This window comes from Vavraia culicis, assembly GCF_000192795.1.
Source record: "Vavraia culicis subsp. floridensis unplaced genomic scaffold supercont1.10, whole genome shotgun sequence".
NCBI classification, from domain to species: Eukaryota; Fungi; Microsporidia; family Pleistophoridae; genus Vavraia; species Vavraia culicis.
In genome coordinates this window covers 36,636-56,789 of record NW_007360613.1, presented here as the reverse complement: position 1 = coordinate 56,789, position 20,154 = coordinate 36,636, and the positions used below count along the sequence as shown (strand labels likewise).

At 41.4% G+C, this 20,154-nt stretch overlaps 8 protein-coding genes across 8 annotated transcripts; 3 read left to right on the top strand and 5 right to left on the bottom strand.

Annotated features, from left to right (window-relative positions):
* Window positions 1-1,349: 1,349 nt before the first annotated feature.
* On the bottom strand, window positions 1,350-3,407 carry VCUG_00788 (HAD ATPase, P-type, family IC; the record flags this gene model as incomplete). Its single annotated transcript, XM_008075618.1, has 1 exon — window positions 1,350-3,407. One exon carries the CDS (start codon window positions 3,405-3,407, stop codon window positions 1,350-1,352), a length of 2,058 nt encoding a protein of 685 aa, XP_008073809.1.
* Window positions 3,408-4,731: 1,324 nt separating this feature from the next.
* Window positions 4,732-9,673, bottom strand: VCUG_00785 (uncharacterized protein; the record flags this gene model as incomplete). Its single annotated transcript, XM_008075617.1, has 1 exon — window positions 4,732-9,673. The coding sequence occupies one exon, from the start codon at window positions 9,671-9,673 to the stop codon at window positions 5,975-5,977; it is 3,699 nt and encodes a 1,232-aa protein (XP_008073808.1). The 3' UTR covers window positions 4,732-5,974.
* A 1,105-nt stretch (window positions 9,674-10,778) lies between these two features.
* On the bottom strand, window positions 10,779-11,511 carry VCUG_00784 (uncharacterized protein). The gene has a single exon (XM_008075616.1). It carries the CDS (start codon window positions 11,446-11,448, stop codon window positions 10,816-10,818), a length of 633 nt encoding a protein of 210 aa, XP_008073807.1. The 5' UTR covers window positions 11,449-11,511; the 3' UTR covers window positions 10,779-10,815.
* A 493-nt stretch (window positions 11,512-12,004) lies between these two features.
* Window positions 12,005-12,957, bottom strand: VCUG_00783 (uncharacterized protein). The gene has a single exon (XM_008075615.1). The coding sequence runs from the start codon at window positions 12,937-12,939 to the stop codon at window positions 12,034-12,036; it is 906 nt and encodes a 301-aa protein (XP_008073806.1). The 5' UTR covers window positions 12,940-12,957; the 3' UTR covers window positions 12,005-12,033.
* A 1,255-nt stretch (window positions 12,958-14,212) lies between these two features.
* Window positions 14,213-14,716, bottom strand: VCUG_00782 (uncharacterized protein; the record flags this gene model as incomplete). Its single annotated transcript, XM_008075614.1, has 1 exon — window positions 14,213-14,716. The coding sequence occupies one exon, from the start codon at window positions 14,714-14,716 to the stop codon at window positions 14,333-14,335; it is 384 nt and encodes a 127-aa protein (XP_008073805.1). The 3' UTR covers window positions 14,213-14,332.
* A 1,639-nt stretch (window positions 14,717-16,355) lies between these two features.
* VCUG_00781 (uncharacterized protein) lies at window positions 16,356-17,796 on the top strand. Its single transcript, XM_008075613.1, has one exon. The coding sequence runs from the start codon at window positions 16,380-16,382 to the stop codon at window positions 17,160-17,162; it is 783 nt and encodes a 260-aa protein (XP_008073804.1). The 5' UTR covers window positions 16,356-16,379; the 3' UTR covers window positions 17,163-17,796.
* Window positions 17,797-17,934: 138 nt separating this feature from the next.
* Window positions 17,935-18,331, top strand: VCUG_00780 (uncharacterized protein; the record flags this gene model as incomplete). The annotated part of the gene is made up of 1 exon (XM_008075612.1): window positions 17,935-18,331. Exon 1 carries the CDS (start codon window positions 17,975-17,977, stop codon window positions 18,329-18,331), a length of 357 nt encoding a protein of 118 aa, XP_008073803.1. The 5' UTR covers window positions 17,935-17,974.
* Window positions 18,332-18,572: 241 nt separating this feature from the next.
* Window positions 18,573-19,983, top strand: VCUG_00779 (uncharacterized protein). Its single transcript, XM_008075611.1, has one exon. The coding sequence runs from the start codon at window positions 18,693-18,695 to the stop codon at window positions 19,887-19,889; it is 1,197 nt and encodes a 398-aa protein (XP_008073802.1). The 5' UTR covers window positions 18,573-18,692; the 3' UTR covers window positions 19,890-19,983.
* The last annotated feature ends 171 nt before the right edge of the window (window positions 19,984-20,154 follow it).

Genomic DNA, 20,154 nt, shown 5'->3' with positions numbered 1-20,154 from the left:
GGTCTCCCAGTCTGTCCACTAACAAGCCTGGTTGATGAGCATCCTCGTACTAATACAAACAAAGTACCCTCCTGCACTACCAAAAACATCATATGCACTAATTATATCCATAAAACATGCTATGCATGCCTGAATTGCTCATCATATCCGTTCCATTCTACGGTATCTCGACCATTCTCATCCATCGCACCAGATACCGCCTGCTACTTCACCTTCTGAACCACTTTTCGCACACCATAGACTAATTTGTTACCAAAAACGGTGCTATTCCAACAAAGAAAACATCCCTCCACCAAGTACTACATATCCACACACTCTTTAACTCTACCCATTCCATACACTAATTTGCACCACTTACCGAATAGCCCGCTCATTTGCCATAACTATCCACCATTTTCATCTCCTTGTTATCCTCATTATTACTCTCATACACACCCATTAGACCATCCTGTATCTTTTTTAACGATTCAACGGCATTTCTAATTTCATTTGTACCACCTTGTGGCTTCTTTACTGCTTCAAGTGCTTCTACGAGCGAGAATAGTACATTCTGTAGGTTTTGTTCCATCTCGCTGAACCGGTCATCATCCATGGGGTTAAAGGAATTGTTGTTTAAAAGTGGTGTTTCACTAAAGGCACGTTATCTCCTCATACAACGGCACGTAAACAACATTTAGCAAGTGTCATGCCTTAGAATGTGCTGTAATTGATGACTATTGGAATAGACAGCGGTTTAGCACAAGGCGTTGTTCGAAGGTAGAAAAGTTTAATTGCTGAAAATATTGAAAGGACAAAGTCGTCTTTCCACGGTAAGAAAGTCGAAATGCAGATAGAAACAGCACATTTTATAGCGCAATTACCTATCGACACCAAACCTAATCATCAAAGAAATCACAACAATAATACCGGTCCGCATTGCTACAAATGTGAGAAGAGACAGTGAGACAATAACAAGTATAAGACAACTACCACATCGTAATCCCTGATATACACCAAATATAGTAGTACTAAGGTTTCATTGCTCATATACCGAAAAAGTCCTAACATCAAACTAACACGTTTGATGTAATACTACCATGAATAACCAACCTGATCAACGTACTTAGATACATCATACCACCACGATGTGTTATTCAGAACGTACACCGTAAACGGTGCAAAGATCGCTGAACATCCAGTGAGAAGAAAAATAAATATGCATACTGTCACAACATAACGTAGCTACCAATGCTGCTCTATTTTCAGCAGTTCTTGAATGCACAAAACTAAAATAAGCTATAACTACTCTTCTACCTCATCTTCTTCGTGATAGGAGGACAAAAGCTCTGCTATGTCTATCCTTGAACCAATCATCTGAACATAAGTGCTGATATTATAACTGTTAGTGAGGACAAGAACATGCACATGCAAGAAATACTCGGTGTTATGAACAAACCATAATAACTGCCAAACACACCCACAAACAGTGCAGCTGCGTTGTAAACGATAGAAAGCGTAAAGTTGATAATAATCCTTCTTCTTATACGTTTTCCGATCACCAATAGTATGTAAAGCAGGTGTAAATCTTTACACAGAAGTGAAACATGTCCGATCTCAGAGAAGACGTTTCCTATGCTAATTCCTATGTTGGATTGTGCAATAGCACAGTAATCGTTTATACCATCACCTATCATGCCGACCACGTGTCCCTTTCTATAATTTTGTATGATCTTAGATTTTTGTACTGCTGTTTTGCTGGCATACACTTTGTTTATGTTTAGTCGGTGTGCCACTCTCTTGGCATTCGTGTATGAATCACCGGTCAGCATTATGGTGGTGATGTTTTGCTCGTTCAACAGTTTTAAGGCACTCTTTGCACCGTTGATTATTTTATCCTCTAAATAAAAGATGCATGCCAGCTCACCATTGATAACCACATAAATATCGATTACATCATCGTTTGCGATGTAATATTTGAACGTATTGCTGGTGTTATCGCTATTCTCTATCGATATATTGGCCACGAAGTGCAGGTTATTCCTATTGTTCTCCGTCAACATTCCATCATTTCCTATTTGCACATCGTATTGGGCATTTTTGTACAGTACCCGTCCCCTAACACCACTTCTAACAACTTCGTAGTTTAACACCTCTCCAATGACAGGTGATGTACAATACTCTACCAGGGCACTAGCGACAGGATGGTAGCTCATTTTTTCCAATGTATGAATGAGCGCTTTTATGACGCCTATATCAAGCGATAGGATAGGTATAAAATCTTTCACACGGAAGGTACCATCCGTTAGTGTTCCTGTCTTGTCGATGAATAGGACATTAAGGTCACCCAAACTATCAAAAACAGTTAAGTCCCTTATAACAACACTGTTATCGAACAGTTTCTTGGTGCCTACAAGAACTGTGAGTGGTTCTGATATGTTAAGAGCACACGGACACGCTATTATAAGCAGTGAAAGACTTGTTTTGACTGCTTGTGTGAGTGATGAATTGATCAAACACATCAAAAATGAGCAAATAGTGATGAAAATAATGAAATAAAAGAGACTTCTTATATCACTGGTGTGGTCAGCAGGAGAATGATCGATCTGTCTGAGTATCCTTCCTAAATATGTCTCTTTTCCCACTTTATGAACCAGTACCGTTACACACCCGGCCTTGTTGTACGTACCTGAGTATATGAAATCGTTTTTCTTCTTCTCTTTCAGTTTCATCTCACCTGTCAGGTTACTTTCATCGACGTATGATGACCCCTCCACGACAATTCCGTCAAACAGAATATGCTTTTCTTGTTCTATCACAATCATGTATCCATCTTTTATCTCCTCATAATTTATGTTTTCATTGTTATATACGTAGTATTCCGTTAAACCAGTTCTAAGGAATTCACTGGCCTTATTACCTATGATTTCCAGGATAAACTTGCCCAATACCACCATCACGAGAATTAAAGAGGAAATTTGCAGACTCTGCGCATCGTAGAGGCAGCCAAGAATGAATGATGCATGAGAACCAAGAATGATTGTGTCGGTAAATGCCATCGATCCTCTAAAGATCCTGCGGGAACATAAAACCTGTATAACGGTAGAGAGCACCAGATCCATCCAGAATATGTTCATTGTTCTGTGCATCACGATTTGTATTATGTAAAGAAGTATGAGAGCGTAGAACATGTTTCTCCAATATTTCTGATCATCCGAGATCGTGAATCCGTTTTCGCTCAAGACACGTTTTATGTGCTCAATCTTTGTGCTATCAGCCACGGTGTGCATCTCTAACTGAACCTCTTTCGTAAAGATGTTGATCTTTACATTGTTCACATATTCAAAGTTTTTCAAGCACTTTTGTATTTTAGGAACACATGAGCCGCATGTTATGTTTGCTATCCTCAGCGTGTAGAATGTTCTATGCATTTTGAAAGCAAATCGTCTCTTTATATAGTTTCGTGCATAAATAGATAAGAGTAATATTTCTTAAATAAACATTAAAACAAAATAACGGTTCATGTCAAAATTATCACGCCCTCATGCCAACACTCAAGAGAAGCATTGCCTTAAATACCAGATATAGTTCGTAAAACAGAAAAATCTTGCCATTTTCAAAACATCTGATAAAGCACAGCAGTTCACTCTTCATAACCGACTCAAGCACCAAATATCATTTCGTTGCAACACCAGCCGAATCGTTCTTTATAGTAAACGATAATATAACAGGACAGTACGTGTACTGTGTTTATGAACTACGCATTTACCTGGTAAGAGTAAACGATATTTTAAAATCATCATTTAATGGATAGTGCATTTTTTCTGTTTTTTAAACGGAAATAGCGCAGCTAGTCGTAGATTGATGGATAAACGTGCTTTAATAAAAAATTGAAGTCATTCCTTCAGTATTTTCTACATTTTGTGTGATGCACACCGTTGTATCGCAAGGTACGGTTAGTAAATTTTATTTTCTTTGTTAGACCTCATCTTTCCGCATAGTAATTTAGCATAGGATAGATAATTGCATAAACACCCTTAGTGCATGAATATGAACAGCAAATTTACAGCATAAGGGAGGTGATCCAGTCGATTAAAGTGTTGTAGCGTTTTTAACGCATTATTTCTGCTCATGCTTGGTAGTGCGCTATTTTAAAATTAAGTTATCTTAAGGTGTAGGTGTGAAACGTACGGCATTGGACCAAGGTACTGCTTTTTCAGCTCAAAAGTAGACAGCAACGAACGAGTTAGGCAGCACGGTTCTAACAAAATGAAAGTAACGTTAAAAGCACCCAACATTTTTCTCTCTTTTGTACGGTAACAATTCAAGTGCCGTTAGAAGTATCCTTTCAAGCATTTGCATGTTCTGTTTCTTTTTACTGTTTTTAATGCCACAGCTTCCTTTTCTTTTTTTTTTTCACTAAAAATGTTTTGCTATAAAAATTTTTAGAAAGAACACCCCTGCATTTCGTGATGATAACTCAAGCATGTTCATTGAAAATCAATGCCAAGTGTCATAGTTGCTCTGAAAATGCCGTGTAACTAAAACATTGTTGTATTTGCTTTTTATCATTTTTGTGCCTTCTTAACGCAGCAGCATCCCTGCAATGCTGCCGGAAAAGAAACCTTAGATCAATGTTGAGCGGGCCATAAGGAACAAATACATGGAGTAGATACGTGGATGATGCTGGATAAGGTAGTCATCTAGAAAACTGACAATGCTTGACGAAGAGACATGTCCAAAACAATTTACTCATCATCCGCAGAAATACTCGTATATTTTGCTCTCCAACTCTCCAATCTCTAGCATGCCATCCACCCGGCCCTTGCACACCATGCGCTCAGGATGGTCGTGGAGCTCACAGAATTTTATTGCCAGCTCATTTATGTTTCGCTCGTCCACCGCCAGGCCGTTCTTCTCCAAAATTCTGATCCGTTCCTTCTCCTTAAACTTCACCTCTGAGAGCCCACTAGGCTGCATGATGCCGATCCGGCTATCCCTGCTCACAAACACGCGTATCCTTTCGTTGATAAACTTGTCGAGTATTACGAATGTACCGCCACGCACCTGCCAGCCGCACCCAATGTACACGAATATCTTGTTCCTAAAAGTTTTCAGATTTTCTATGATTTTACTCCCCTGTTTGAGAATGCCCTGCTTCATGTCTGTGTCACCGCCACTAAATCCCTTGAAATTGGCCATTATCACCAGATTGAGGTTCTCTTTGTTGATTTGATCTATGAAGGTGCTGAACTTCTCGCTTGATGGTGCATCCAATACGCACGTGCCGTTCTCGTATGCGTATATTACACCGACCGGCATGTCCTTGATGAAGCAGCGTACCGTTTTTATGTTTGAGGAGTATGCGCAGGAGTATTCCGTGATGTTGTGTGCGATTACTTCGATTACCTCTCGGCAATTCAACGAAAGCGCAGGTGCTGCGCATTCATCATCGTACTTGCTGTCTTCACGCTTAGACACATCCTTTGTTCCGGTGCTGTGCCCGTCTATCGCTTTCAGGGAATGTCCACGATCACTTTGCCCGCGAGTTGTTGGACATGCGCCACTGTTCACCGATGTGTTGGTCCCCACGCGTGCTCGCGAGGAACGGGCACGGATTTCTTGCCCTCAATCCAAAACATCAACCACCTGAAAATCTCACACAGCCCCTCGTACTCGTTGAGCACGTCTCTCTGGCACACATTATTACCACACATAATGCCCACACCTCCCAGCTGCTCATTACTGCTGTATATCTCCGTTTGATTGAGCTTGTTCAGCGCCTTGTACCCTGTAAGCAGCATAACGCTGCTTCTCTTCATTATGACGCGCTTGCCCAGCACTGCGAGATAAGCACCTATGCCTACCGAGTGGTTTGTTACGAATGATAGGGTGAAGGTACGGTTGTATGCTTCGATGGTGCTTATAGATGATTGTGATGAGTATGACAGGTTCTCTGGGCCGCTGTCATCGTTTGTTGTGATGTATTTTAGGTGTTTTAATCCCGTGCACCGTTTGAACGGTTCCCCTCCGTAGTTTCGCTATTTATGGACATGTGCATGTGTTCCATTCTTTCTGTGCTTGAACCGCTCCTCTTCCCGCCTGTGCAACTGCCACTGAGCCCGTCTCGATCTTCCTGCCTCATATACAGCTCCAACCCACCCCGTTGCTCCTTCACAATCAGCTTACTCATCACTTCCTCGTCGATACCGATCCGTGCACCAGAATTGTTGCTGAAATGAATGCGTGCCATTTCCCTCGTTGTGCACAACAAATTCACGAAATGAAAGAAAATCAGCTCCTTATACGAAAACGAACCGCATTTAAATTTCCAATCGTTGATCACGAACACGGTGTTTTCACCATTTATGTGGAACACGTACGCTAACACACCAATTTTGATCTTACGATCGTATGACAGTGCGTACTTCCGGTCGTTGCACCGGTTTAGGTCCGCTTCGCTAGGAAATGCTTGGTTGCCGTGCATGCTGTGTTTGGTGTTTGTACTCGTTGTGCAGTGCGATTGTCCGGCCAGATCGTTGCCGTGCTTTGCACCCGAATTCGAGGTTTTGCACGAATTGACCGGGTCATTCACCCGCCTCGGCACCGTTTTACTGCAATCATCAAAAACGGTCAGGAACAGCTCCTTGTAGCACATCGGAGCATTTATCGTGCACAAATAAATGTACATCAAGTACAAGAAGCCTTCATACCGTACCTTAAGGTCTATACCATCAGGAATGTTCACTTTCAAGCCATCAAGGTAGTACTCGCGTACTCTTTTCTTTTCATACACGAATATTTCAGCATATCCGCGCGTACTGAGGTACACCGTCCCGTTACACACGATCTTCGTGAACATGTGCCTGATCTTTTCAACGTTTGTGCTATTCTCCGTGTAAAGAGCGTATGACCAGCCGGTAAACACCTTAACAAACACGATAAGTTCGTTTGTCACATCTCGTGCACGTATTATGATTGATTTGCCGTATTGGCCGGTGCAGCGGCACTCTATTCGTGGACATGCACAGAATTTGCTGTTGAACTGCTCGTGTGTGAATGAATGTGCGGTAAAATGCTCAACAACAGGGTCATCTACCGATTGAAAGGCGCTCAGTTTCATTGAACACGGTTTTCTCTCATTTTTTCGCAATATCGCGCTTTTCTCGCTCCGCGTGTACTTGGCATCGTCCAATGGTGCACTTTTCTCGCTCAGCATGTACTCAACATCGTCCAATGGTGCACTTTTCTCGCTCAGCATGTACTTGGCATCGTCCAACGGTGCACTTTCCGTGTGATCAACGTGACCATCCACGGCATTCATGCCCATTCGTTGCTGCTCCATGTCTGTATCTGCTCCCAACGTGCCACTAGCGCTTCTGTGCATGCCCATAGCAGTGCACATCCTCACAACCCTGTAATAAAACCTCAACACGTCTTTATCAACCGCACTCTTCACCAAAACACTTTCTAATTCGCCTCTAATCCTCACGCACTGCTCCTCATCAATCTCCAAGTGCTCAATCACTCCCATAGCATGTATGCAGTGCACCCGTACAAGATCAAATATCCGCTCATCCGCAGGAAAAGTGTACAGAACGGACGGTAATGCATGCAAATGTCTTGTCCATCTCATAAGATCGTTCTCATCGTAATTCCTGGTAAACCGAGCAGCCGTATTGCACGTAATTTTGTTGCTTTCTATTTTGAGGATGTTATCTCCTACGCTAACGATCGATCCCTCGGTCTTAAGCTTGGTGTACAGCAAATTGTCTTTGGACCGGATGTGTGTGCGCGTCTTCATCGCTTCTATCACAAACAGCACGCCATCTCTCTCAACGTATCCATCGTTAATTTCCACAATTCGACCGTTGAACGGTGCTGTTATGTTCTGTGTGAGCAGAGTAAACGTGTTAGATCCTTGATTGAGCATCCTGTAGGTATTTTGCGATACGGTTGAGAACGTTACCAGGCTGTCATTGAAGGTGAAGGTGCTGAAAAAGGTCCTCTGTTCACGAGGCTGTTTGTTGTCCACGCGTGATGTGCAACTCTCCACGCTCCGAATCTTGTAGAACGTGCCATTCAGCTCCACAAGCATTTCATGGCTGCTCACGACATGGCACCGTGTAAAGAAGCAATCATCGTTGTATGCAAAGCTTACGTGCGAGTTTGAGCTCATCAGGAAATACGCCGCGCTAAAGAATGCGATGTCCTCCTCACTCATCTTTTCAAATCTGAACCTTTCCAACGTATCCGTGTAAAAATCGTTTTCTGCAAAGAAACGGCTCTTGAGGATGCCGAGCACACGCGGTATAGGCGAGTCTATGCCGGTAATTTTGACATTCATCAGTGCCGTTATCAAATTTGTGGTTGCCTCTCTTCTGTTCCGTCCATACGCGAACACATGTCCGAATTGGCTGTCGTTCTGCTCGGTGATTTGGCCGTTCAGCACCGAAAAATACAGCAGCGTGTTTTTGGACGGCAGAAAGGAAACGCTCACATGTCCCGTCTGCGGATTGAAATTGTTGTCCTCCGCTGTGATTCTTGCAGCAACCACATGGTTCGTACTTTGCTTATCGTCCATGAAGCACAAATTCCTGTTCATTGCCACGTCCAGCTGCAGCTCGGGAATGTTAACCTGCGCATTTAGCTCTGTGACAGGATGTTCGACCTGGATACGCGTGTTGACCTCCAGGAAGTAGAAATGCTGTTCTGTCACGAGGAACTCAACGGTTGCAACACCTACGTAGTTGGAAGCTATCAGAAGTGTCTTGGCACATCTTTTCATGTGCTCATAAAACTGTTCCGTCAGTATGGCTGGGCCTTCCTCAATTATCTTCTGATGCCTGCGTTGTATGGTGCAATCTCGGGTGCCAAGGAGCACAGCGTTGCCAAAGTTGTCTCTTACCACCTGCAGCTCGACATGTCGTGCATTTTTTATTATCTTGGTCATAAAAACGTTCTGCTCTCCTTGTCCTGCACTCCTCTGCCCCGTTGTCTCCGAGGAAATGCCCAGCGGAGTTGTTGCCAGAGAATATGCCAGCTCATCTCCATCCGCTATGCATAGCTGTTCTGGCGATATGCCGTTCAATTCCTGGTTGTGTTCGCACTCCGTATCATTGGATACCACTATTTCGGACTGTTGGGATGTGCCGACACGCTTCGCATACTGCTCTAGGAAATTTGACAGCTGTTCCTGAGTTTCAACGATTTCAATGCCTTTCCCGCCACCCGAATCACTGCTTTTGATCATAGCAGTTCCATAGGACTGAAAGAACGCCATAAAAGCACCGATATCCGTGGTGTATGGAATGCATGGTATGCCGTTCCTCTCTGCAAACCTGTTGCTCATGATTTTATCGCCCAGCATTCTCATAGCATTTTCGTCCGGTCCCATAAATCGATAACCGCTTTCCTTCAATGCTTTCGGCAGCAGGTAATTCTCTGATGAATGTCCCCATCCCGGCCACACAAGATCAGGTTTGAAATATGTGGCAGCCCTCAGAATTTCGTCAACACCGTAATTTTCAACGACTAAATAACGATTTAGGTAATTAACGTACAGCTGATTGGAGCGCAGATCATGGCTGGTCACCATGCCCAGGAACGTAACATCGCGCGAGCTAAGCGATATTATGAATTTCATTGCCGCCAACGAATTATTAGCGATGAGAATTTTGGTTGTTGAGTGTGACATTTCCCAGTAGGGGGTGGCATTAATCATTTAGAGGTTTTTGTGCAACATTTGATCAGAAACAGTTTCATCAAGGAGGCGCCTCGGTATCATGTTTGCAAAGGTTTTACCATTGGTTGAACGTTACTGAGTGCTGTTTATTTTTTCTGATATTTTGGCTGTATCGGGTATCATCATAAAATATTTGTTGCAGTTTACAGGCGGTATAATGCACGAATTTGCGGAATTGCAATTTAAAATTTTTGCTGGAATTAAAAACATCAAAATTTTAATTAAGCTAGATTTACACACACAATTGAGTTACAGATCTTTAATCAATCCTCCTTCACCTTCTTTTCGTCTTCTTCGGTCTCAATACGGTGCACAAAAAGGCATATCAATCCCAAAATAACAAACAACAGTACCACAGAAAGTGCACCCATTATGCTTTCGTGCTCAGGGAAGAGCTTAGTGAGTATGCTCATCATTATCACAGGTGCTGAGAACAGTAGAACCATAAGCGTGATCAGAATGCACGTGTTATTAGCCATTTTCAACGGGGGCTTAAACAAAAAAATCAATTGAAACCGAGAATTGCCGTGACTGACAAATCATAAGATATGTGTTCGCGCAGCCATGATAAACAAATGAGCGTTCCCCTGTTGAACGAGATGTTGCTTTTCACAGCGATCAAATGTGTACATATCGGGCTAAAGAGAAGCGGGCAGCCTTAATTTTTTTGGTTTAAATTGTGTGCTTGGCAGTGGCATGGTTGTGTTTTAAACCATTTTTCATGATTTGAGGGTAACGTGCGGAGTTATTGACATTTTTGGAAAATATTTTGGCATTTTTGGTACCATGCACTTGTCTAAGTGTTGCTGCTATTTGAGGAGACAGATGAACGATTTGCACTAAAAAATGTTGGTCCATACATTTGTACTGAAAGATTGCTGTCGATCATCCGCAAAGTGCAATAAATGATGGCCCGTGCAGATATGGGCTGACCACGCATACTAAGCACGTGGTATGCGTAAAACACGCATAGTATACGTCTCCAAATATCAAATTTACCATAAACATTCGTAATTTGTCCATTAAAAATACAATCAGCATGCTTAGCGTGTAAAATAAGTAATTTAATGAGTTGTGTTTTTTACAGCCAGCCTTCAAAAAAAATCGTTGTAGTCATCGTGCTGGTTTGCCCCGCCGTCTCTCAGGTACTTCGGACTCTTCCTCTTCTTCTCTTTGTAATCGAGTTGTCTCTCCGAAAACTTTCCGGTGCCCAACCCGTCGCCCTTATCAGCCTGCATGTTGAACATCTGCTGGAACATCTCCATTAGCGTTTTAATCTTCTTGTCCTGCTCCTCTACCTTGTTCTTCAGTGTTAGCACTTCTGATGTCAGTCGGAAATTGCTCTCGTTGAGGAATTTTATGTTATTCTGCAAACTTGCACTCTCAGATTTTATTATCCCTGTGCTCCTGCGCGACAGCTTCGTGAGCAGATCGAAACGGTTCCTTATAAAATTCGGATGTGCATATTCCCTGACATTCACATCGATGTTGTTCCTTTTCTTAAAGCCGTATGCGTTCAGCTGCCTGATAAAACCGCTGAACTCGCTCGTTTTTGAAATCATGGGAAGAACATTTTGTTGAAAATCTTCCTTGTCGAGGATAAGGAACGATGCTTCATGGCGGCTCCATATTATACTTTTTACGTTGGGATCATCTATGGCAGCGTATAGACGTACGATAAATTTTGAAGGCGTTTCTATTTTTGGCTCTAGTGGCAAAGATTGCATCGCTACTGAAGAAAAGGAGGCTTTAAAGGGTTATCATGACGAAATGTTTATAACATGAAAAAACGGGACAAAAAAGAAGACTTGTATACAAATCGCTAGGATTTACTCAGTTTGTTCTTTTCCACCTGTTCAATAAACTGCTCAATTTCATGTATTTCTTCAAACTTATAATTTTTGAGGTACGTTTCTATGTCTTCCTCCAATTGCGCACTTGTTAGCGAAATTCTTTGTTTGTTCCCTGTGCTCATCCGTAACAAGGGGAGCGGTTCGTTTATCTCATTTATTGGCAAAAAATACGAGCCTGCCCTGTCCGATAGCATTTGGCTTGGTTCACGGCAGTGGTACCTCCTTTATCATGAATCGCGCTAAAACGTTACGAGAATGCCAAAAAACTCAATACTACACATAAAGAATACAACGACTGATGATATTGCCGTTTGCAGTGTGATAGCTTGTTGCAAATGATCAGAGTGTTTAATAATCTTTTTTTTTGCAATAATACCAAAGAAAACGTATTAAAGCGAAAGATACGATATTTCACACAGAAAACGGTACACTACAATATAATATAGACCTACTACACCTTTACTTATCGGTTTTCTCCAAGAAAATATCTGCTAACCATTTCAACTGTTTTCCATTAAACACCATGAAGTTCCTCTGCTCCCTCATTTTGCAAAGCTCATCGATAAAAATCTCATTCGTCACATTTTCCATCCGCGCTAGCGTATCATAAAGAATGAATGTACCCGTACGTCCCACTCCCGCTTTACAATGCACAATCACCGGTTTGTCGGACTTATTCATCGATAGATACGCGTCATAGAAACGAGTGAAATCTTTTCTGTGCGGTACATCAAAGTCCTCCCATTTAAGAAACTTTATTCTTCTCGTGTTGTTCATATCTTCTATTACGTACACACTTCCATCTTTGTCTGCATCTTGGTGGCCATCCTTGGTTGCTAAGCCCGGATTATTCCTCAAAATATCTGCTGTTGTGCTCGACGAAGCACTACTCGTAAAATAGTCATCTTGGCGATTGCACAAACACACGATAATATCACTCGCATCATTGGCAAACCTAATAAAATGCTGGCAATACTTTTCCTTCGGTTTCTGGCACGCTATGTACGTAAGAAACTTTGTTCTGATAAATGAGGCATTTATTCTGTATGGCAAACCATAGGTCCGCGATACCTCATCGGAGTATGGCGTGGTGCAATACATATCATAATCTGTCATCGGCAACAAATCATCAAAATAAAGGTTTGTAAGTTCGGTTATGATGGCATCGTAGTTTTCCTCTGCCAAGTAATGAAGAAGACGACCAAATATATCAAAATATTTTGGTTTTCCTGTGTACTCAGAGACCTTATCATTACTTATAGTTGCTTTATGTGTGTTCAGATCGGCTTTGCTCCTGCCCTCTGCATTTTTGATCATTTCTTGCGTAAGCGCAGCTAATTCGTCTTTCTTGCCCTTTTCTGTCATTCACCCCACCCTCTAAATTTTTGTATTATCTGCTTTGCGGTCCTGGTACGGCTCATAAAACGGAAATACGTTTCAAAAAATGTCACATGATGTTTCAACAAAGACATTCTCAATTTGTACAATTACAGCTTGCGGATCAGAGAAGTAGTGCTGGTAATCCCAACATCCCTACCAACACTATTCTTCGTACAAACCACCGGTGTAAAATGATACGCGTTCTTATCTCTCCTACCACCCCTACAAGACAGCCTTCTCTCGTTCTTCGTATCCAATTGCTGTTAAACACGAATATGAGACTTTAGGTTGGAACAAAGCTTTGAGAAAAGTCGTGTGCTTAGCACGTATAATACGTCTTTCAGAAGCGAGCTGCCAATTTTTGTGTTTATACGGTGCTATTTAATAAAACTGTTTGGTTGATGATATGGTTTAGATCACATTCAAGCTCAGCAACGAATGTAGAGGTTTATTACGAGCGTAGTACAGTGCAGATTTAAGTGCCTTATTCTGATGTATTAGAAGTGTTCCAAGCGGATCGCTCGGCAGGTTGAATAGAACAGTGTAAAAACAGCATGATAGAACCAATCCTGAGGACGTAAATACCTAGTAATGAGGTATGTTCAACTTAACAACCATGAGAGTGTTTAAGAAGGTACACACGAACGATAACAAAGTGCTATTGTTAGTTTACCTCTCGTACCAACATTGATAAAATATTCTTCTTGAGCAACAATACCGCATTTGCATCACTTTTCGGTTTGCCATTGTACTGCGGTCATACACATCGCCTAACAAATAACAATTTTACGTACTTTTTGGAAATATTTGACCGGCACATCATGAACCAAAGGATTAGTGACCGTGATTTGTCCTAACAAACCAAAAGCTGTGTTCGTTTAGTTGATGGTGAGTCTGAGATGGTAAATAAATTATTTTTAAAATGGTTAACTAAGTTTTGCTCGTCTACCAACCCGGCATTCACCTCATTTCACAGTTATACTCACGCACTTTTCAGTAAAATGCGACTGCAAAGTGATCGTATAACTACGCTTGTGCTACAGGACCAAAAAATGGTGTACTGTCCATGGTTATGCTTGGCAGATGATGGTTGCGGTATTGTTGTGTTCAAATTTATTGAAACAACCAGGATGTAATATTCTGAAAAGTGCTGGTGTTTAAAAGGCAATTATTTGCTATAATACGTACCAGAACGCCTCACCGATCCAAGCTGCTGGCTATGCGGGGTAATAAACAAGGAACCTTCAGCAAAAAGTACTCATCAATCAAGGCTTTTCTTTATTTACAATCCATTATAGTTTCTGTAAAAGGAGAAGGCAAAAGTAAAAACCACAAAATTAGTCCGCAACCAGGAAAGTAAGAGCCCGCACATCACAACTTACTTTTTCATACATCTATCCATGTGTGACGTAAACCGCTTTGAAGGTGCATATTTCCCGCACTTGAAGCATTTGATATTGGACACGATATTTCCCGCAAATTCTTTGTGTTTATAGCCACAGCACAGGTGGTTAGATTCGTATAACTTCCTAAATGCTTTATCAAAAGCGTATTCTTTTAGTATTAGGTCATAAATTGTCCTGTGATCGGGCTCATTTCCATCTGTCATTGGTGTGAGTAGAGTTGGTTGACCAGGGTTAGCGCCAATAATTAAAACATGCGACTTTGAACTATGAAACCAGTTTGACGTATGAACATGCGCAGTACCGGTAATATCTGTTACAAAATATGTTGATAGGTACTCTAAATCCGTATTCTTCATTGATCCAATCAAGCTGGTCGAGTAAATAATATTTTGTTGAAAACATTTCTCATTTGGTTACTGTTAGAATTGCTGCTATAGGTTGAATGAACAATACGAAACATAATATAAATAGGAATGAATCATCTTTCTTTTATGGATATTTCCATAACTACCGTTAAAAAGATTTCAAATAGACTTTATTTAATTATCTCATCGCACAAGCTGACCATCACCACAGGAAGAAATGCTTTATTACCATTAAAATACAAATTTACGACAGTACTTTAACTAAGCTGCTAACTCATATGATCGTTTAAAGCCAGTCAAAAATCCGTATTCAAACAAATACAAATCTGTTACTGGTAATACCAGTTGGACTAGGAAACGCAATTCATTCTTTAAGTCCAACTACTCTTGTAATAAACCTTTATCCGGTACCAAAATAAATAATCAGTGGTATAGTACCGAATGAGAAGTGCTGCCGATGAGAATGAACCTAATGAATCGTAGAATGCTGTAACATTAACTAATATTGCTACGTGAGCGTAACCATTTTAAAATATAATGCTCAATTTAATACCATGACAGAGTCTTTATGGCAATTATTCGCATTGTTTTCGTTGAGCCATGTATTTATTACTGTTTTGCGATTTGTCATAATCTAGGCTTTGAAATGGTAACTTTACGTGCTTCATACGATCTAGGCTTTGAAATGGTAACCTTGCGTGCTCCATACGATCTAGGCTTCGAAATGGTAACCTTGCGTGCTCCATACGATCTAAGCCTTGAAACAAATCACCGTGCCATATACCACAGCACCAAACAAAAAAGTTTTTAACATCGATGCCGCGTATTCCCTACTAAACGAGAAGTAAGACTTGGCAGTGCTTACACGGATTACAGGTAACTAAAGTTAAATTTAACGGACACGAAAATCAAAATATTACAGCTATGACCAAAAGCTACTCATAACGTACATAAACCTGGTTACATGTTTATTACATCATTTTATTTCTTTATTTGTTGGTATATCCTTATAAGCCTTGATAATGTAATTTACGTACATTTACATCAATGATATGGGATGATTCAAAAGAAGTGGCTCTCACCAGTTTAAGAACGAGTGATCGTGACGTAAACACCACGAAAGCGGAGCAATGTGAAGAGGCTCACGAATTTAAAAATGGAAAGTAAAACATGCACTGTACATTATCACCGGCAACACCAAGCACGTAAAACTAAATTTTGTAAAATTAATTGTAGCTATTACTTCAGTTCCTTGCTGCGCACAAGAACAGCAAGAAATGATGTTTTGCAAATCAGCACGTACAAGAGCTGATATCACGGCATGTTGTGCTATGATACCACGGATGCACTTTTAAACGACCATATCACGGCCAAAAGATGTTCCTTTATGGTAATAAACATGCTCGTATCATTAACGATCTGTTTTGTTCGATCACGTATTCGATCAAATCTATTACACGTAAAACCGGTGCACGCAAATTTATCTTACAATAAAGGCCTAATGCAAAATTATTGGTTCATTTATATCGGAGCAATACTTCCCGATAATAATTCATTTGAACAAATGCCTCCAAATAGAGATCGCCTAAAAAGATAAATTAATCAGCCTTTTAATTTAAAGAAAACAAATAAAAAAGCGCATTTTTGTTTAATTATGCAAAGCTTACTGTGGCCGTCTCTAGTTTTAACGCTCATAACGCTCATCGCGGTAGGATTACAGTACATCACGCCAACGCTCCCCAACTTAACGAATAACCTGTATCAGCTGCTGCAGTACAAGATATCGGCCGAGTTTTTCCCGCTCATTCTTGCGTTTGTGGTCCTCATCACGCCTATCTTCATATCTGCGCTTATCATACGAACATTCTGCAGGTACATCCACGAATCGAGACGCTCTCTGAGGAAAACGCATTTTGTGTCTTCGTTTTTCTATCTGTTCTCCATCTGCACGAGCCTTCTGCTCTTCTCCTTCCTCATGTACACGATAATCACCTTTTCCAAGAACCCGGGAAACGTGTTGTTCTTCATGACAAAGAAGAGCACAACGGTGCAGGACACGGTGTTCCACATCAACGTTCTCTTCATAATCACGGTGTTCCTCAATGCTGCGCTGTACATCATGAGTACATACATCGTGGAGAGCATGGAAATGAGACGTATCAACAAGATAAACAGCTTCAGCGCGCTTGTCCTCGACAGCTCATACATATCCACGAATTTCATAATTGCACTCATCGTGCTTGTACTGTACCTTGCGCTGACCGTGCTCTACACCGTGCTCTTCTACGCCTCATTCGAATCATTCAAGCAGTTCATCCAGCCAATGATGTACTGCATCCTGTTCACCACACTGTCCCACGCACTGTTCATAGCCGGTTACACGACGTACACCAACGTATTGCTGGAGAAGGCTTTGATAGCAAATGATGAAAAGTAACGGCAGAAATAGAATAAATAAATCGTATAGTAGGAAGTAGACGTGCCATTGTTCCTGTTTAATTCTGTGGCACTCATTTCTTACGAGGAACACGCTTAATTAACGTTTAGCACCAAATTTGCATTTACTGCACTCTTTGTTCGTTAATTTTGGTGTGAGTGCCACAAATTTAGCTTTGCTTCATTTTTTTGTTCTTTTCGCTGTTGCGTGTTCGTAATGAAAAATTAATTTAGCCTGAAAGGTACGGCCACACCAAAAAATGCTGTGGTGCTGCCGTGTGAAATGATAAACGTGCATTTGGTGAGAATAAAAAATGCTGATTCACCACATACGGTGCTCACGCGTTTAGACCAATCGTTTGTGTTGGCACATGTTGCACGAAGAGAGCATTTTATTTGATAGCGGCGGTTTAGACGGTAATTACGGTTCTTTCTTGAATGAAGACCATTAAGGCTATTCAGAGCGCTTGGCCATCAGGAGAGCTTGTTGTTGTGAGATGTAGGGCGGTAAACAAGGAGACTCTCAAAAGACAACCGCACGGTTCCTTACGGTCATTTTTTGGTGGTAATTTTGAAATACCACCCAAACATTCTTTAATTGCTGTTAAGCGGTTGTCTGCAAGCAAACATCACCATCATTAATTGGTATGAGTTAGTTAAATACGCTTACCATTTACTTTTCGTTCTCCGTACGTATGAATTTAATATTTTGTAGTTTATTACATTCAATTTTATTTTACGATTTATTTGTACCTTTCAGAGCATCATGGCAGGCTGTAAGAAAGCGATAGCATACACTACTTCTCCTAGATCATGATCACCCTATTTACACAACTAGCTGGTGGCTATGGACAATCTAAACGTATGCTTTGTTATAATTGCCATCTTATCATGTCAGCACTGAATGGAGTGCTTTCCAGCAGTGCCCAGCCCGTGATAATACGCGCTTTACGCTTCATATGGAGAGAAAAGGCCTTCTCCGCTAAAATAGAACAGAACTCACATCGCTCTTGCGGTGAGCAGCTGCTTGTACCCTCCAATTTTTTGCTATCGCTTTGTTTTGGCTACGTATACGTGATGAGCAAAAGCATTCATAGCAGCAAAGCATCATCTCATCAAGAATGTTTCATTTTAATGAAAACAAATAAAAATGTTCGATTCTATGTCTGATTACAGGCGTTCTGATTTATAAACGATGTAGTACTCGGTTTGGTCATTTAAACCCGTGTACACTCAGTGAGAAGGCTTTTGTTGACGTAATACAAGAAGATCGGGCCTGGCATCCCGAACACTGAGCTGAACATCATTTGAAAAAACCACCACTAATCAAGGCCGGTAACACGAACAACTGCCTGGATAGACGGCAATATCGGCGCAACGTGCCACATTTATCTCAGAAACTACGCACCAAGCGAAAGGTCCGTGATTGCTAAGATGTTGAAATCTATCATAATTGCAAATATCACATACACTTGTTACACGTTTAGAAACAAAAACAAAACCAAAAAAATGCACTTGACACGTACAATATATGACGGAACAGATCAACTACAACGAAATACTCGTGCACGATGAGCACGACCGCCCGATGTACTCAAAGTCTATCCTATCTCAGTCCATACCGTCATTGCTCATTTCTTTGATAGGATTCACGATTGCTGGGATATACCTGGAGGAGGCCAACGGAACGAAGCTGTTCCTTGTGTACCCGCTGCTTTTAGTTGCCACGTGCATCCTAAGCTTCAAGGGAAACATTGAGCTCATTTTTGCCATGCACCTATCTTCTATCAGCAATGTTTACAGCCCGGTCATAGAATACGCAAGGTTTGCGATCGATAACGCGTGCATGGTAGTTGTCCAGTCGATAATCATTGGACTGAGCGTTGGTCTGGTGGGCATGTCCGTGGTCATAATCAGATTTGAAAACGCCTTTCGCTACGCTGTAATAACGCTGTGCTCCTGCCTGGTAAGCTGTCTTGTTAGCACGTTGGTCGTGCTGCTCATTCTGCTTGCTGCCGTGTTGCTGTTCCAGAATCTTCAGATCAACCCCGACAATGTTGTTCTGCCATCGATAGCAGCATTTTCCGACTACTTCACGGTTCTATCACTCATATTCTTTTTCAAACTGTTTCACCAAATGCAGTCGGTCACGATATGCGCCACGACCATATTTCTAATCCTGTTTGTGGTGCCCTTCATAATACAGGTATCACGGAGATCACCAGCCATCCTGCCCATACAATCACTCACTCTCCTCATAATTACGTTCGTTCTATCGAGCATCAGCGGCATGTTGATAGAGTACTTCTCGATAATGTACCCGTTCCTAGCCTCCTCTGCACCCGTGTTCTGCGGTCTGACAGGCTCAACCTCATTTATTTATCTGAATAGAAAGCTTACATCGCTGTACACAAAGCAACCGCACAACAAAAAGGCATCGCTGTTTTCCCTCCTGATCATTTCGTTGGCAATGTCTCTCACCTACATAATCATATCGAACACGCTGTTTGAAAAGCTACCCAACATGTTTTCGTTCCTGTTCATTATCTGTTTTCTTGTTGATGTTCTTTTGCTTATCGAGCTGGTAGATTGCATCCTGAGCCGATTTCAACGAAGCGTAGAAATGGCAGGTGTTGTTGCCCTGCCGCTGATTACGAGCACGGCAGATTTTTTCGGTTCCTTTTTTCTTGTGGCAATAGTGCTGCTCATGTCATTCGTAAACAAATAATTTTGTGCTGGAGGAGATACCTGAAATGGAATTGGCTGGACATTGTGGAATATTAAAATATACCTACCCATAAGTAGAACATGTTGGTCATCTGGGTGATCATTCATATTTAATAGTATTGCTGTTATTTACAGCTGAAATGCCACGTTACCAGCAAAGTGCGCTCAACATAGAAATAAATATTTAGCGTTCCATGCAATCATAAAAGCGGTAAATAAATGCCGAACTCACTCAATTACACACAGTTAAAATTTTTACGATATGA

Bases quoted from the DNA above. Each gene is read 5' to 3' on its own strand.
- VCUG_00784 (XM_008075616.1), bottom strand. From the start codon at position 11,448: ATGCAATCTTTGCCACTAGAGCCAAAAATAGAAACGCCTTCAAAATTT.
- VCUG_00783 (XM_008075615.1), bottom strand. From the start codon at position 12,939: ATGACAGAAAAGGGCAAGAAAGACGAATTAGCTGCGCTTACGCAAGAA.
- VCUG_00779 (XM_008075611.1), top strand. From the start codon at position 18,693: ATGACGGAACAGATCAACTACAACGAAATACTCGTGCACGATGAGCAC.
- VCUG_00781 (XM_008075613.1), top strand. From the start codon at position 16,380: ATGCAAAGCTTACTGTGGCCGTCTCTAGTTTTAACGCTCATAACGCTC.